The sequence below is a fragment of the Aotus nancymaae genome, unplaced genomic scaffold (genome assembly GCF_030222135.1).
Source record: "Aotus nancymaae isolate 86718 unplaced genomic scaffold, 86718_ANA_hifiasm-v0.15.2.pri h1tg000040l, whole genome shotgun sequence".
Taxonomy (NCBI): domain Eukaryota; kingdom Metazoa; phylum Chordata; class Mammalia; order Primates; family Aotidae; genus Aotus; species Aotus nancymaae.
The window spans coordinates 115220250-115238034 of record NW_026988454.1 but is presented as its reverse complement, the minus strand read 5'-3'; the positions used below and the strand labels follow the sequence as shown (position 1 = coordinate 115238034).

The window sequence follows — 17785 nt, the reverse complement described above, 5'->3', positions numbered from 1 at the left end:
AGAAAGGCCCACAGATGTGATTCTGTCGTGTAAGAAAGAGTAACGTTCCCCTCACATGGTCCCCTTGGGAATATCATTAACATAGTCATGTTGGAGTTCCAAGTTAAGATGTTCAATGCCATCACATCCTCCTTCCCTTTCCTAAATTCACTCATCAAACATCTATTCAGGGCTTACAATATGCCAAATTCTGTGCTAGGTACTTAGAATACAAGTGAATCAGCTGGTCCCTGCCTCATTGAGCTCATTGTGATTGAGGAGAAAGATACTGCTAATCATTTATCAGATACCCGGAGCTTGCTAGGCTCTGTGCAGAGCTAATGTACTTATTCCTAAAATAGTACTGAATGCCACTATGTCCATGAAATAAACTTACATCAGTAAAGAAATTAGCAAACTGTTTTTTTCTTTACAAAAGAGAAGATGTAGGCCTCAGAAGAAAGAAGCCATAGCTGTCCCTGTCTCTTCATTAAGGAAGTCACTCAGCAGCAGACAACTGATCACTCAGAGCTGTGATTCTCTGCCTCTCCCATCTTTCAAATCTGAATTGCAATTCTCCTGGAAAGAGAAAATAGCCTAATTTTTTTCCAACACTTTTTTTTTCTGATTAACAAAGTCCTATATCCTCATTAGAGACAGACTGAAAAGTGAAATATAAAGAGGTAATGTGATTTTATGTTACCTACAACTTTGCAGCGATAAATGACACTGTCATCTGGGACAGGCCGTCCAGGGTGGGAACCTATGATGTGGACTGTAATTGTTTTAGAAGCATCAGCTGGGGCTGGAGTGGTTTCATCTCACACCAAATGCTAAAAAGGAGGAGTTTCCTGAAAAATGATGACCTCATCATGTTTGTGGACTTTGAAGGTACTTTTGTTGGTCTTCGTGGGTAAATAATCCTATGCTCTTGGCGTTCTACTGATTTTATCCTGATTTTAAAGCACTCATGGAGGGTGGGGACGAGATCACAAAAATGTGTTGTAGAAAAAACTCCTTTTATTCAATTGGCCAAGGACTCATGTCTTTATTTTTACTGTCCTTGAAAGAAACTGAAATTTTAGTGTCATTCTTTTTGGTAATTTTATCAAAGGTAACAGTTCACTGATTTCAGTTTAGTTTCCATCAGTCTGTCCCTGCTAACTTTACGCTGCATTTTGCAAATACAATAAATAAAAATGTGACTTGGTTATTTTAAAATTTTTTAAAAAGCCACTTTTCCATGTCACTAAGGGTGATGTCCATGGGAGATAGAAGCAGGCTTCACCAGAAGCGGTAGTTAATTGTAGTCAGTTACTAATCCTGGATCTTCCTTATGACTCTCTATTTCCTGAAGATATCACCCACCTCGAGCAGACTGAAGTTCCCATTAAAGGCAAAAGGCTGAGCCCCCAAGGTCTCATTCTCCAAGGCCAGGAGCAGCAAGTCTCCAAAGAAGGTTCGGGAAAGGCCGTGATAGAAGAAGCCCTACCTGTCAGCCTGAGCCAGGGGCAGCCCAGCCGACAGAAGCGGTCAGTGGAAAACATGGGCCCCCTGGAGGACCACAACTGGCCACAGTACTTCAAAGACCCATGTGACCCAAACCCTTGCCAAAATGACGGCATCTGCATGAATGAGAAGGGGATGGCGAGCTGCAGGTAGGCGCTGTGGCTGGGGAGACAGGCAAGCCAGCAGACCTGGGCGGTGTGCATGCTTACCCCTGGTAAAGGGTGCTGTTTGCAGAGCAGGGCAAAGGCTACCTAAAATGGTCAACTGGGTGTGGTTTTCCTCGTCTCTGTGAAGGTGTGCCCTGGATTCATGGGCTTATGCTGCCAGGACAGAGGCGTCCCAGGTCCCTTGTCTCTTGATTTTCATCCCTTTTCCTCCTTTGGGGCATTGTCGACAGCATCTTGGATACTCCTGAAATTTCTATAACATCCAAGATGGCTTTTAGCCTAGGGACTTTCTACTCCATAACATGGGTTTCAAGACGAAGGTTAAATCTTTACTGACTACAGAGGTTCCTAACGATTATTATTCTATAGTCTGTCATTTACACTGTGCTATTATTACAGTTATATTTTCAATAATAGTAATAAGAACTCCTGATATTTCTGACCCCTCGTTATGCATCCTGAGCATCTTACATGCATTATTTAAATTCACTCTCACTGCCATCTGTGACATAAGGACTCTCCTTGGCCCCATCTAGTGTATCAAGAAATTGAAGCTTAGAAAGATTAAGTAATTTATCTAAAATGTACCCAGCTGTAAAATGCTGAAGCTGGGGCTTGCATCTGGGTCTGTCTGGCAGCACAGTTTGCTATATTTAATAGTTGTTTTTATAATGTTTGCTTGTATAAAACCCTAAAAAGTGCTTCATAAAAAGATGTAGGTGATGACAGAAGCAACAGTTCCATTTGAACAGTAGCAGATATAGGAACCATTCTGCCAATCTCAAAAATTTATATTTCTTCTTAGTTCTTTTTAGTCTCCACTTTGTTTTCTTTTTGTAGCTTTTATTTTGAAATAACTTTAGACTTACAGATGCAAAAATACTACAGAGACTTTCTCTATACCATTCACCCACTCAGCTTTCCGTAACGTGAGCGTATTACACAAACCACAGTACAATTAGTGTAGCTAAGAAATGAACATTGGTGCAATGCTAGTACATAAATTACAGGCCTCATTCACCTTTTCCCAGTTCTCCCACTAATACCCTTTTTTGTTTTAGGATCCAATTCAGGATCTCAGGTTATATTTAGCTTTTATGGCTTCTGTCTCCTAATCCCCTCCAATCTGGGACAATTCCTTAGTTCTTTCTTGTCTTTCATTACCTTGACGTTTTTGAAGGTTACTGGTCGGGGATTTTTTTTTTGAGTAAATTTTTCATTAATTTGGGTTTATCTTGTTCTCTCATGATTAGATCAAGGTTACACATTTGTGGCAAGATTAGTAAATATGTGATATGCCTTCTCACTGCATCATGTGAGCAGGTACATGACGCCGATACATGTCATTACTGGTGATGTAAACCATCATCATCTGGCCAACAGCACTTCTGCCAGGCCTCTCCACTGAAGAGTTACCATTTCTCCCTCTGTAATTAACATATATCTTGGGAGAGATATTTCAAGATCATGGAGACATCCTGCTTTTCCTCAAATCCTCACACTAATTCAGCATCTATTGACACATCCTCCCTGCAATACTAACCACTGGGATCTTCTAATGTTAGTTTCCTATTTCCTTCACATTCATTCATTTGAATTGTTCTATAAAGAATAATGGCCCCTTCACCCCGTTAATTTGTTTATGCGATTATTTATTTCTATCACTAAGGAATCATAAACATTTATTCAGTGGGCTCTGTTGCAATAATTTCATTATTTATTTTGTTGCTTCTATTGTCCCAGCTTTGGCCTCTGGGAGCTCTTCCAGGTTGACGCCTGCGCTCTTTCAACACCAGACCTTATGAACACAATGTGACTTTCTGGCACAATAGCATACTCCAGGCTCATCTTTTATTTTCCCTGCCCCACCTATAGAATCAATCATTCTTCCAGGAAGTCCTCTAGTTCCTTTTATTGGGGAAGGCTCACCTGTTTATGGCCTCCAAAGCCGTGGGTCTGCATGTCTTTGCCTGACAGGCCCTTGGATGCCAGATTCCAATATGTACCCCTAACAGGCAACATCCTTCTCAGGCTAACGGAGGCCAGGGTTGCCACTTATATGTCAGCCTCTACTTGGCCAAACTATTCCTCTCCTAGAAACCTGCAGCTTACAGTTGGCAGAATAAGTTTTTCTAAGGTAACACTAGGGGATATCACTAAGTTGTGTTTGGGTCAGAAAAAAAATGGAATAAACTTGCTATTACTCACTGATTTCTAAGAAGTCAATTCCCAGGATAGAGAGGCGGCCTTGGAAGGTAAAATCATTTAGGATTAGTAAAAGAAAATACTGACTTCTTTTTCCTTTTCTTGGTGGGGGATGGAGTTTCACTCTTGTTGCCCAGGCTGAAGTGCAATGACACCATCTTGGCTCACTGCAACCTCCACCCCCCGGGTTCAGGTGATGCTCCTGCCTCAGCCTCTGGAGTAGGTGGGGTTACAGGTGCCTGCCACCATGCCTAGCTATTTTTTTTTTTATATTTTCACCATGTTGGCCAAGCTGGTCTCGAACTCCTGACCTCAGGTGATCCACCTGCCTTGGCCTCCCAAAGTGCTGGGATTACAGGCATGTGCCACTGCACCTGGCCAGAAGATGCTGACTTCTGATTGTTTCACTCTGCCCTGTAGAATTCTACTGAGTAGACTTTCTAGTAAGAATGTTTGAAACAAAGGCTGGAATTGTTATAAAGGTATGGATGAGACACTGCCGTTTATATGCTTTGGTTCTAAGATTGTCAGCTGATCTTTATACTAGATAACATTAAGAAACAAAACTAAGGGCTGGCCCTTATGTGTCAAATACCTTGATAAGTGCCATGTCCTCATTATTTCATGTGAACTTCAGGGCAGCCTCCTGAGATAGTGACAGTACAATAACCTTACAGTAACATTTTATTTGATATTATTTAGAAGTTTTCAAACTATAACTGATGCTCTAAGTCAGACTGTAGCTCAGGAATCTCCTTTGTAGCTTATATTCTTAGCCAGTGTCAGGCAATATATTCCTTTAGTGTCTCAAACCTTCCTCCTGAATCCTTGGTGGCTGAGAATCCTGGATCTGGAGGCATACCTCTTGGGATTAAATTTCAAGTGTGAAATGCTTACTAACAATGTGACCTTGAGCAAGTTTTGTAACTTTCCTGTAAGATGAAGATGATGAGAATGGCCAAGTAATAACCTCCACCTCAAAGGGTTGTTGCAGGGTTAAATTAGTGATTCATATACAGCATTTGAAATGAAACCAGGCACCAGGGAGACCTGCTCAGCGAGCATTTGCCATTTTTATTGCTGTGGTGATGCATGTTGCTAGGAGGCACCTGAGGCCTGGGTAGTTCCCACACTCCCTTCACATCCTTTTCTCTCAGGTGCATCTCTGGACAAGCTTTCTTCTACACGGGGGAACACTGTCAGGCCATGCAGGTGCACAGCAGCGTCCTGGGCCTGGCGATTGGAGGCACGGCTGGCGTGATCTTCTTGATCTTCTCCATCATCACCATCCTTTCCCAAAGGCCAAGGAAGTGACCTGCCTGCTGGCATTGGCCAGACTACTGAAGCACCGGCTCCATACAGGGCCTCCTTTCCCATGGTCAGTGCGGTTTGAGGCAGCTTTTTTTTTTAATCAGCCTTGCTTTGGATAGGACCTCCAAGGACTAAGGCCTCCAGCCCCATGTGTAACGCTTGTCATGTTTATGCCCCACATAATTCTGTTATCCTGCTATGTGCTCCTAATGTATCTAGTGTGTCCTGTGACAACACTCATCACACTTCATTGTAGATCACTTGTTTGATTGACTGGCTTTCCCATAGACTGTAAGCCCTATGTGGGCAGGCACATGTCATCTTCATTGACCATGCTAGCCTAAGTGCCTAGACACATGGCTGGCACATTGTGGGCACTCAACAAAGATTTAATGAGTAAAACAATAACAGAATGAATAAGATGTAGAAAATATCATTTCTATTTCAGATCAAATATGTATAATGAAATTCATATGTTGAATATGCAAGAATCAAATACTCATTTTTCATTAGACATGGTAATGTCATTATTCTTTTAAGATCTTGTTAAAGATTTCAAATAAAGGTTCTTCTAGGCAGCCATGCTTCACAGCATTTGCTTTCCTCTGTGATTCTAAGAGAAGGCCTTTAATAAATGTAATAAATATTGAGTTAGCACCTTCTTTGTATCTGGTGTTGTGTGTAAGTATGGGTGTGCATGTGTGTGTTGAAGGGTGGGGGTGTTCAAAAGCTTTCCCAGATCTTTTAGGTTTAATAGTATATTTTATATGCTATTTATGTACATTATCATATTAACAAACTGAAGGTATCAGAGAACTTTAAAGAAGTATTTTTAGACACGCTTTCTTCTCATAGTTCCTAAGGAGAGAAAATCTAGCTGGGGCAAGGAAATTCCAAGATAGATCAAGTGAAAAACAAAAACAAAAACAACTAAGTTTCTATACCCAATAAGCAAAGAGCCAGCTCTGGAAGTTTAATAAAAGAAAAGATTTTAAGGATTCTGAATGGTCCTTTAAGTTATCAGGTTTCTTAAGTAGAGGCTTTATGACAATTTTGTAGAGTTAAAATGCACTGGAAACAAAATGAGAGTAGAAGAGTTTCTTTAACGCAGAAGTATGAGAACAGTTTGTAGCAAGTGAAAACAGCACCCCAGAGGGCAATAACCCTCAAATTTGAGGTGCATCCATATCCCAGGGATGGCTGATTAAAACAAAGCAGGGCCCCACCCCCAGAGTTTCCAGATCAGTAGATCTAGGGTGGGATCTAAGAATGTGCATGCTTAAATGTGCAAGGATCTAACAAGATCTAAGAATGTGTCAGGATCTAATAAGTTCCCAGGCCAAGGTGCCACTGCTACTGACTCCCCCACAACCCCCACCTCACAGACACCTTGTGAATCACTGCTCTAGTGGATAGAAAACAGGTCTGGAAGTCAAGCAAGCACCCTGGCTGCAGGCTTGGATTGCCCGACCAGCTAGCTGGGTAATTTTAGTAAGAAATCATTTAAGCTCTTGGTCTTAGTTTACTAATTTGTCAAATGGAAATAATAGCTCTCTCCTTCCACACCACTTTACCACCTACAGAGTAGCAGAGTAATACAGTGGGATAATGAATATGAACCTATCTTAGATTTTAATATGTATGAAAATATTACTATTCAATGTTCAGACTAGATAGGAAGCTATTCTATCACTAGCCTGGTTATATTATGTCCAAGACCAAACTGGAAATGGATTCCAGCTTTGTTTTTCTCTGTGCTTCACAGTCCTGCAAACCCTCCACTAACCTCACAGTTAGGCCTGAAGAAAGCTGTGTCCTTAACACTCTGCTCAGTATCTGACCTCAGAAGTGAACTCTAGGCTTTATTGCTGCTGCTGCTATTATTTTCCTTTTGTTTTATTAAAAGGAGCATGCTCTAGTCCATCTCAGTGGGAAAGGCCCCATCCCAAACCAAGGACAACGTTTCTTAAATATTTGAGTTTCTCTCTGGAGGAAGCAGAAGCTCGGATTTCAAAGACAACCTAGTATTTTCATCTAGTACTGCAGATTAAAACTGCTAGGTCAAAATAATAATAAGGAGATGCCAGAATGAGGGTAAAGCATTTTGATAGTTATTTCTCTCTAGATTCTCATCCAGCACCATGCCTACTATCTATGTTCATCACTCTTAGTGATTAATGGTCACCTCTGTTGATTGATTAATGATCTGGCTCACTATAGATCTGACATGGTATTCAGCTTTTCTTTGAACCCAAAGACCTCAATCATTTCAGGAGGACTAGCAGATACTTTATTCTTTTAAGGTGTTGGGGAGTTGATGGCAGAGTTGGCATGTAGGATGGGGAGTAGATAGAGAAATAAGCATTTTATCATGTCTAGGCAGTGTGGAATTCGGGATTTAGATGAACAACATGAAAAATATGGGAAATCCTCCCTGCATCTGGGTGTCTGACTTCTTTAACTTTATATAGTGGAAATAAGTCGTAGTGGCTCAAAATTTTGAAAATGTCTCATGCTTCCTCCACCCTCTCCCTGATGTATCCCCATCTGTTTCATTTCCTTCTATAAACTGACCTGAGCCAATCTGGCCATTCACAAATGCCAGGTTCTTTCAGTAATATCTGGAGCCTCTGATAATTAGAAGTGGGTGGGAATTATAACCCTCTCTCTGATGATGTTAAAATGAATCAAGATTCAAACTAAATTCTGCTACACTTCATATTTGTTAACCATCGAGTCCCCAAATAGCCATCCAACATGTTTTATATGTGTAGTGAAGTCTCTACTCTGTCCTTTTAAGTGCTCCACCAAGCCTTTTGGATTAAAGGTTCATTCTAGACACATGCAGTCAAATAATCTGAAGGCCAGGATCAGTAACTTACCTACTCCAAGGTTTCTGAACCTCAGCCCTGGTGATATTTTGAGCTGGATATTCTTTTCTGTGAGGGCTGCTTTGTGAATTGCAATATGTTTAGCGGTATCCCTGGTCTCTACTTACTGTATGCTCATAGCACACTTCCCCAGTAGTGACAACCCCAAATCTCTTTGACAAATGTCCCCCTGAGGGACAAAATCCTCACCAATTAGGAATCACTCGTCTAGTAGGATCAGTCCATGAAACCTTGTATTAAGTGAGGGAAACCTGGGACCAAATAGAGTTCTAGTCTAAGGTTCTACCCCACAAGTTAGCTCACTGGGCCTGCCAGAATATTGTACCTACAGCTATCTTGATAATTCTGTTTAACCAATGCAAAAATTACTTCTAGCAACCTTTACGCTAGTAACAAATCCTTTGTTGTAGCTTGCTATAGAAATACATAAAGTTTTGAAGTTTTGCAACAGATATTTCTCCAGTAAAGACTTTTGATTAGCATCTTTCAAATACTAACTAACTGCTATTGGAGTGTGTACTCCTTTTCAGGGTACTTTGAACACTATTTACCCTCCCCCAGGGTGTGGATTATAGTCCCCCTGCAGGCTATATACAGTGTGATTCCCATATGGAAGCATTTACAAACAAATTACAGATGACCTCACACCTTTCCTTCTTGAGCTCCTTCTTTCTCATGAATTATATCATCTGCTTTATGGCTTAAAGAAATTTTAGAGATTCTGAAATCCACCTCTTATATTTTGGTAAACTAAGACAATTCTAGAGAGGCTAAGTGCCTTAGACAAATCATAGAGCCACCTAATAGCAGAATCTATTATTCTTGTTTGACTACAGAAAGGCTTAATAAGATAAGAGTTTTGGAAGGTGCTATCAAATATAGGCTAATCTATATCTAACACTATGCAGAAGTCTATTTTAGTTGTTTTTCCTTATTAGGGATATCAGTTTTATGGATGATTAGTCACTACTCAAATTTCTATGTCTTTATAAATATGGCTAAAACATCTTTCTTATGTTGGTTTTAATATAAATGTGTTTTTCAAAAATCTCTAAGCAAAGAAAAGTTTGAAAAGATGTATAGTTATCCTGTAGCTGTGAATATGATTTAGCAAACTCTTGAAAACTCTAGTGAATGGGGGATGGGAGATACTGGAGTCAGGTGCCAGTGATCTCTAATGAGTACTGATGTGAAAAAATATGATGTGAAAGATTTGATATGGGTAGGGCAGTCCACAGGGTGTGTGTGTGTGTGTGTGCACATGTGTGTGTAAGAGTTGCAGCTAACAGTGATACTGGAATAAAAACAAGACTCATCTCTCTTTGCTTCCACAATTTTGCCAAGGACTAGTCCTAGAATCCCAGAATAGATTGAGACATGGCCTCATCTGGGTCACAGCATCACTTAGGGCCAAGACAAATTTAGGACAAATTGACACATGTTTAGCTCACCAGCTCAATGAAAATCATTAAAAACATTTAAAGATCCTATCTGGTCAGGAGAATAAAAGAATAGAAAAATGGGGTCATAAGAAAGGTGTGAGAAGAGACCAGGGGCAGAGGAGATGGTTAGATGACCATCCCCCAACAAAAAGGGTCACCAACATCCATTCTTCTTTTCTCAGTAACAGAATCCCCAAACTCCGGCTGGTCAAATGGCTACTCAGAGTCTAGTTTACATTCTCCTGCTTTTTGCAGGTAGATGGATGATATGGTTTCTCTCTGTGTCCCCACCCAAGTCTCATCTTGAATTGTAATCTTCATGTGTGGAGGGAAGGACCTGGTGAGAGGTTATTCGATCATGGAGGTGGTTTCCGCCATGCTGTTCTTGTGATAGTAGGTGAGTTCTCATGAGAAGTGATGGTTTTAAAGTGCGGCACACTTCCTTGCTCTCTCACTTTCTCTTGCTGCCATGTAAGATGTGCCTTGCTTCCCCTTTGCCTTTTACTATGATTGTAAGTTTCCTGAGACTTCCCAAGCCTTGCAGAACTGTGAGTCAGTTACACCTTTTTTCCTTTATAAATTACCCAGTCTCAGGTGGTTCTTTATAGCCGTGCGAAAATGTACTGATCCAGTGAGGTAGTGTGGCTGAATTCAGGCCAATGGAATGGAAGCAGGAATGTTGCATGTGAGCTTCTGGGAACCTTTCCTAAAGGAGTCTTGGTGCACACCTACAGTCCCTTCCTTTATCTTAATGACTGATAAAGGGGATGTAATGGCCAGAGTGAGAGCTGCCAAATGGGGCCATGTGGTGACCTTGGGGAAAGCAGATTATAAAAAATTGAAAGTATCTGAATTTCTGAGAACTGCATCAAGCCAGGCTGCCACACCAGTCTTGGGCTGCTTATCTGTGTTAGAGAAATAAACTTCTACTTTAAGTCACTGTTATTTTGAATGTCTGGTACACACAGAAAACATAATCCTAATGGATACAATTATTTCTATGGGGCCAATATATGGCTCAGACTAAGTCAATCATGATACCCTGTACTGCCATATATCCACGTACATTTGGAGAAGAAAAGGGTTAGTCTTCTTTTTAAATCCCAATCTCTGGGTATGTGGAACTCATCAATTTCTCTCCTTGAAGATCTATCTTGGAATGAAATAAATACACAAAGAGAGGCAAAATACAAAAGGAAGAGCCAGAACTCTGAGAACACTGTTTGAGCACCTGGATCCAACTGCAGCTGAAGGTGTCCCAATCTAGTATCTTTCCCAGTTATACAGTAAGTGCCCATTTTTGCTTAAACTAGTTTGAGTATGGTTCTGTTACCTGTAACTGAGAGAGCCTTAATTAACACCACTGCTACAGCTCGTAATTGGCTCATCTATAAAGAAAATAGGTAATGAAATTAGTCTGAGGATTAAATAAAATTATGTAATATGTAAGATTACCAAAACTGATTTGAAATGCAGACGTTGGGAAGTTAACCAGGCTCACACACTTGTTATGTGAATTGTTCGCCCACTCTGGCCTCATAATAAGCATGATTTAAACTCAAACCTTGGTAAAGTTATGATTTAGGATGTCACGTACTGTTGACATTACTCTCAAAAGCTCTTAACCATGAATTAAATGTGACAATGTGAAAGGCATATGTAGTTTGATTCTGAGTAGAGCTGGTGTCTAAATCTGACTTCTGTCAAGATCCATCAAAATTCCGAGTGTTGGATATGATTTAGGCACACAGGAAGAAAATATGACTTCTCAGAAATTAAGTGTGATTCTGAGGCTGTGTTTAAACATATCAAGTGGAGAATAGAGACATTTGCCCTAATAAATTTGGCTAAGTCATGATGTATGATGTATATGTGTGTGCATGATACATATATATTGTAATTTTTATGCCTACACAATATGATACAAAATTATAAAGGCTAACTTTATTCAGCAATAATTCCATGCCAGATATGATTTGTAGGCTTTATAAGAATTTTATAAAAACCCATGAAGGCTGTGGCATTATTATCTTCTTTCACGGAGTGGAAATTGAAGCAGAAAGAGTTATTTTACTAAAGGTCAAACTAAGAAGTGGTGGACCAGAACTGAAAAGCACACAGTTTGGCTCTAGAACACATGCCCTTAACCACCATACTGTATTTGCCAAACTGGCTGTCAATCAATGTCCAACACACTATCTATGCACAATGAAGCAAAGAATGCAAAGCATTCAACTAGCAAATCAGCTGCTGTGTCAGTCTGCATATCATGAGGAAAATCATGACTTAGCTAAATTTATTAGGGCAAATGTCTCAATTCTGCATTTGATGTGTTTGAACATAGCCTCAGAATCACTCTTCATTTCTGGGATCTTCCTACGTGTCTGAATGTCATCCAACACTCTGAGAATTCTTGATAGATCTGAGACAAAAATAAAAACAACAACACTGGTGATTGAAAGCTTGCAGGAAGCTCACTTGAATGAAGACTCAAGCTGGGGAGTCCACTAAATAGCTAAGTTGAGATCTACTTTCAATAAAGCAGCACAGCAGGAATTCTTTGATGCTTCATCAGAGACTTAAAAGGGAAGTAGGCAGATTCTGAAGTTTGCCCAGAACATCGGTCATTATGTCCTGGGCTGCCCCAATGTAGAATTATACAGTGAGATGAAGCTTGGAGAAGCCCTAACTCCTCCACCCTATCTGTCACTGTTGTTTTCCCTCTCATTTTGTGCATTTGAAACTCTTCCTGCTATGGAAGCCTACTTTTAAGAAAGTAACTGGCATCAGGTTGCATAGAGAAGCAATATAAGGAGGTGGATACAAGCCCATGTTCTAGGTCAAACACTGCATTCAAAACCTGGTTCTACTGGTCCTCAGCCGTGTGACTGTGGACAAATTATTTACCTCTCTGTGCTTAGTTTTTTCCTCTGAAAAATGCAAAGAAAAAGAATATTTAGTCAGCTTTGGTTTGCTACAGAGTTTAAATGAGATTATATGCATAAAAATCTTAGAACAGCACCAGGTACACAGCAAGAGCTCAAAAAACGTTGGTTAACATAGTTACCTAGTTACCAGCCATTTTCATTGCAGGGTAAACTGAAGTTACTGTGTTTCTCACCCAGAGATACATTTGCATACCTTTTCTGTCCTTGAGATTAACCTGAGATTAACCTTGTTAACCTTGTCTGTCCTTGAGATTTCAGTTTTTGTAAAAGAAATGTCCAACATAAAGGTGTCAGAGCTATTCCAAGGGGATAGGAGCAGCAGGCCAAGGCGTGTAACATCCCCCCAAACTAGAAAGCTGTCTGCCTCATTACTTAAGGCCAGTTCAGCTTGTTCCTCTACTCCAAAGACCAGCCCTGCCAGCAGTTGGCTCTGTTTACTTCTCCTGGGTCTTCCTGGATCATGAATTGGCAATGTGTGCCCAGAGGCTAGGCTAGGAACTTGCCATCTGGCCTCAGCCACTGGCTGGACGTCATACAGCCCTGAGATAGCTGCAGGTTCATCTGCAGATTCATCATGGATTGAAAATGAAAATCCAGGCCAGCAGTAGCTTTCAACGGATGAATTAGAAAATGGAATAGGACCACCTAAGTTAATCCTTCTGCAGGACTGCAAGGCAAAATGTAATCCTTTGCTTTGATGAAGAAAGTATTAGTTTCCTGTGAAACATGGAAGGCACCCATTTTTCTTCCTCAAACGACCTTCCAGCAGCCTATCTGGAATGGGTGAGCCAGATCACTTCTGGGGCTTTCAGCTTTGCTGTCAGTGCCATAAATGAGATTCGCTCAGTGAGCGGGAACACAGGAAAGAGGGAGCTCTCCCGGCAAATATGTCTCGGAAATGTATGCCTGCCTGCAGATGTGCTATGCACACTTGTAAACCAAACAGTCTGTGAGACAGGTCTCACTCAACTTAGAAGTTTATTTTGCCAAGATTAAGAACATGCCTGGAAGAAAGAAACACAGAATCACAGAGACAGTCTGTGGTCTGTGTCCTTCGGCAAAGATGATTTAGAGGGCTTTAATATTCAAAGGGGAAGAGTGGGCTGAGGGGAAAGAGGGAGGGTGTGGTCACATTGCTGAATCCATGCATTGTAAGAGAAAAGGAACAGGTAGGGGAATAGTCAGTGATGTATTCATCTCAGTAAATCGGCACCTTACATAAAAGAAGGTGAACCTAGTGTGGCTAGCTGTGGAGATATCTGGCCTTTCATCTGATAGCTATTTGCTTAGCGACAGAAGGAAAGGCCATTTCTTGCATGACTCAGCTCCCATAATTTTTTCCTTTTTGCATAGTGAATCTGGGGCCCGAAATTTCCTTTGCCTTTCACACACTGAAACTATATGACTGGGATGTTCCCTCCCGCCACAGACCCACGTGGCTTTCTGACTACCCTTTCCCCGGCAAGGATCCTAATATCAAAGTGTTAGGAGGAGGGACTGAAAGGCATTTTTTTCATTTTTGATTTCTGTTATCCTCTATGCCTTGACCTTTGCTCTGTCCATATGACCCAAATTAACTTTCTGGATGTAGCCCACTGGGCGCGTTCCCCGCGTAACAAACGCTACCTCCTATGCGCTTCCTGAGTCATACGCAGGAGGGACGCCTCCTCTCATGCCCACCAGGGGGCGCGCGAGCCTCAGGAAACGCCGGCGATGGTTGAGGAGCCGTGGTGCCTGAGGCCAGCTGGAGATTCCTGTCGGGACTGCTTGGGATAGGACACCTGTGAGGGAGTCCCTGGTGCATGGGAAAACACTCACAGTTCCAGAAAAAACAGAGAACGTGTGCACAGTTTTTCTCGGTTAATCAAAGTCAAATTCCTCTTCCCACAACTGCTGGGGTGCGAGCTGGCTGGCAGGATGGAAAACCCAGGATGGCACCAATCAAAATCCGAAAAAAGCAGGGCCCAAAGTCGTTCCTGGGTTTCGTTGTTTAAAGTCATCGGAAGTGAGCCGTGACAGCACTTGCCCACCACTTGCCCAATCGGGTCCTCTTGCCTTTCATGCTGAGAATAAGCCACGTTTTTATTGTTGTTGTTTGTTTGTTTGTTTGTTTTACCAGGCTCCTGGGTTTGTTCCGTTTAGGCTTTAATAGTCACTGACATCCTTCACTTGGCTCTGCATGACAGAATAAATCCCTGGGGTGGGAACAGGCTGCATATCTCCTAACCATGCCCCATGTGTGCAGAGGGACCTGTCATGGACACTGGTAGCCTTTCAACTTCATTGCAAAGTTTACACGTAAAAAGGGAAGAATGGGTGTGTATAAAATCATTTAAGAATAGGCAGGAATGCTGTGTCTGAATCGTAGGGTACCACGACCGAGGCCCCCAGGCCCACCCCTAACACAGATGGCATTCGAAGATAAGAACTGGTGTCTGGCACAGAGCAGGCTTTGAGAGTTGGCCTATTTCCTCCCTTTTCTTCCTCTGTCCACTCCATATTCACTAAGAATGGGAAACTTGGTTTCTGTCTAGAATGTGCTGTAGGATAAACAGAGCCCTCACACCCTGTATATTCATCTATAGGACATGAGGGCTCTGTTTTCAGCCGTCAATGAACATTCCAAGCAATCCACACACAAATGTTGGAACAGGCATCTGTTTGTTTACCAATTTGGTTCTAAACACTTTACTTCAAGGACTCTTGCTTAAACTTTCTAGAACGTGCCAGATCTTTGCACAGAGCTTGGGAGTGCAGATGATGTGAGGGAAGTCATCAGCCCTGCCAGCCAGTTGAGTTCACCTGTGAGTTGCCAGCCTCCCCCATGTCTGGACGATGGACAGGATCATTGGCTGTTTGGTGAATGGAGCTGCATTCTGGGTGACATGGGGAAGCCTGAGCAGCTGCAGCAGCATGTTGTAAGAAGGCAGACAATTACTGCAAAGACAGCTCAGGAGATCTTATTAGATATTTCGTTGTTACAGTATGGAAAGGAAGCATAGCTGTGTGCTGGCATGCATGACATGATTTTAAATCCCAAGTCATAATGTTAGAAACCAATACTACCTAATATCAAAGCTAAACTACTGTCCTCTTGAAATGATGAGACACTATTTCCATTGCCCTTTTAAAAACACATTCAAAACGTGTGTTCCCTGTGAGTTCCACATTCATTTTAGACACTTGGAGAATCAGACTCTTATTGCCGTGGGTCACCGGTTTTCTCTTTGGGATGCAGAGACCTTATTTAACTTCATCATCACGTGGCACAAAATAAATACATTCCACCTACCTGGCATTTCTAGGACCAGCTATTTCCTTTTGTCTTCAAATGACTATGACTTTCTGCTCCATTCATCTCAATTACTCGCCCATACCTCATTTCTGTATTTACTAATTGCTGTGATCGTTCTCATCTCCATGTAACTTTTTTTTCTGAAGCATTTCAACATGGACCTCTTTGAAGTTCTCTATACAAACCACAAAAGGCTGTGACTTCCCACATTCTTTCTTAATTTCTGGCCTTACCAACCTACATCCTGAAAACCCCATGGACATTTATTTAATTGTTTCCCTACGGAAAGAATAAGAAATGGGGGAGGAGGATCAAGAGATGATATGTTAGTCTGGACTTAGAATATTCCCAGAGAATATTTCTGTCATCTGTATTAACTGCTCATTCGTGAATGTTCTAACCTCACGGCCTTTGATGCATTAGCACAGAGCTGTTTGCAAGAAACTGACTTAATGGAAAGCTCCTAATGGAAGAGAGTTTAGGCCCAGGGAATGGACTTTATACACTGGGAGAGGTCAGGAACACAGGGAAGCACTGGGCGCCTTACAAACAAAGTAGATCGCACAACTCAATGTGCCTTCATTCTCAGTCTGCTGCCCATAGCCTTGCAATCATTGGTGATTGAGAGGTGGCAACCTCAGGGCTGAGTGAGGCTCCTACATTCATAAAATTCTCAGCTTCATGAACTGCTCTTCTACAGTTTTGAATTCTACGGTTCATTTTAGGATTTTCTTGGGAAAGGGTAGTGGCTGGGCTAATGTGTATTACAGTGGGCAGAAAACCAGCAAACGTTTCTCCAGTTATTTGCTTTCATAGCTTTTCTGGAATTTGGACCCAGTGGTGTGGCTTGAAATGGTGAAGGCACCTGCAGGCATGTATGTGCGCATGTGCGAATGTGTGTGTTGGGGATAAGGGAACATGCCCCAGTTAACGAATGTGAGCAGAGGGCGAGATCCACATCCTGTACAACTCCCCACAGGCTCCCGCTACGATGGAAGTTCCCTTCATAGGTTGAACATGATGATTCCCCAAGGGATCCCGGCTGCAGTGGGTGGAAGCTGAGAGTTACTTGTCCCACCGAATTTTTGAACATGACAACCACATCCTGCTCCCAATACTGTGTGTGCTTTCCTTGACTGATCATGTTAAGATAGCCCTGCTCACCGTGTGCTCCAAGCCTAGCTCAATTCTTGATGTCACTCCAGGAAACAAATCAAAGGCCTTCTTTCTCTAATTCTAATTCAAATGATTTCCCCCAACTCAATCTCTGACTCTATCTTCTTAGTACCAAGCTCTGCCCAAAGTTTATCATTCCTGAAGACCTTGGCATGTACTTAAAGCATAACAATTATTTCTTTTAGGGACCTTAAGTAACACACCGTTCATTTGGGACAGGGATGTGACACTTCTCAGGCAAATGTGACAGTAGATGTTTATGTCGTTTGTGAATATGTAGAAATAAAGAGTTCATTTACATTTAACTGTCTGTCCCACCTCTGCCCCATACCTCTTCCTCCCCATGAAGAAAAGAGAGACGGAAGTAGAATTTAAGTAGAATTAAAAAATAAAAATTAAAAGAAGATATTTTAAAGAGTTAAAACATTAAAAGAAAACTTCTTTGAACCTCAATAAAAAAAATGGCTGTTGAATCTCAGCCTCGTTTGCCCCGTCTTCCTGATGGCTGGGCCCATTTATGTTGCCATAACGCCCACATATCCTGAGTAGTTCCACATTTCCGCATCTCTGTTCTGTCTCATTCTCCTTTTGGGATCAGAGTTTTATTTGCAATGCAGGGTTGCTGTATTGCTGGCACAGGGTTAACTCTAATATGGATGCAATTTTCATAAATATTTATATTTTTTTAATGAAATACATACACACCAAAAAAATCACACATGCAGATAATTCACAATCAAATCCTTGGGAAAGGCTCTACCATTTGTTCATCAAAGTCAAGTGTCATTAGGAGCACAGAACAGCCAAATGTAAAATTTCTTTCCAGAAGCTTTCCAAGTGGTTGGAATAAACACAACTTAGA

General features: G+C 41.5%; 1 protein-coding gene across 2 annotated transcripts in view; it reads left to right on the top strand.

Moving 5' to 3' along the window:
* Positions 1-5828, top strand: part of MEP1A (meprin A subunit alpha) — a 40844-nt gene extending 35016 nt beyond the window's left edge. For both annotated transcript variants that reach the window (XM_012448807.2, XM_012448806.2), the window contains 3 exons: positions 697-870; positions 1337-1637; positions 5018-5828. In XM_012448807.2, the coding sequence (XP_012304230.2) occupies positions 697-870; positions 1337-1637; positions 5018-5174 (632 nt within the window). In that variant the 3' untranslated portion in view covers positions 5175-5828. The remainder of the gene's footprint in view (positions 1-696; positions 871-1336; positions 1638-5017) is intronic.
* The last annotated feature ends 11957 nt before the right edge of the window (positions 5829-17785 follow it).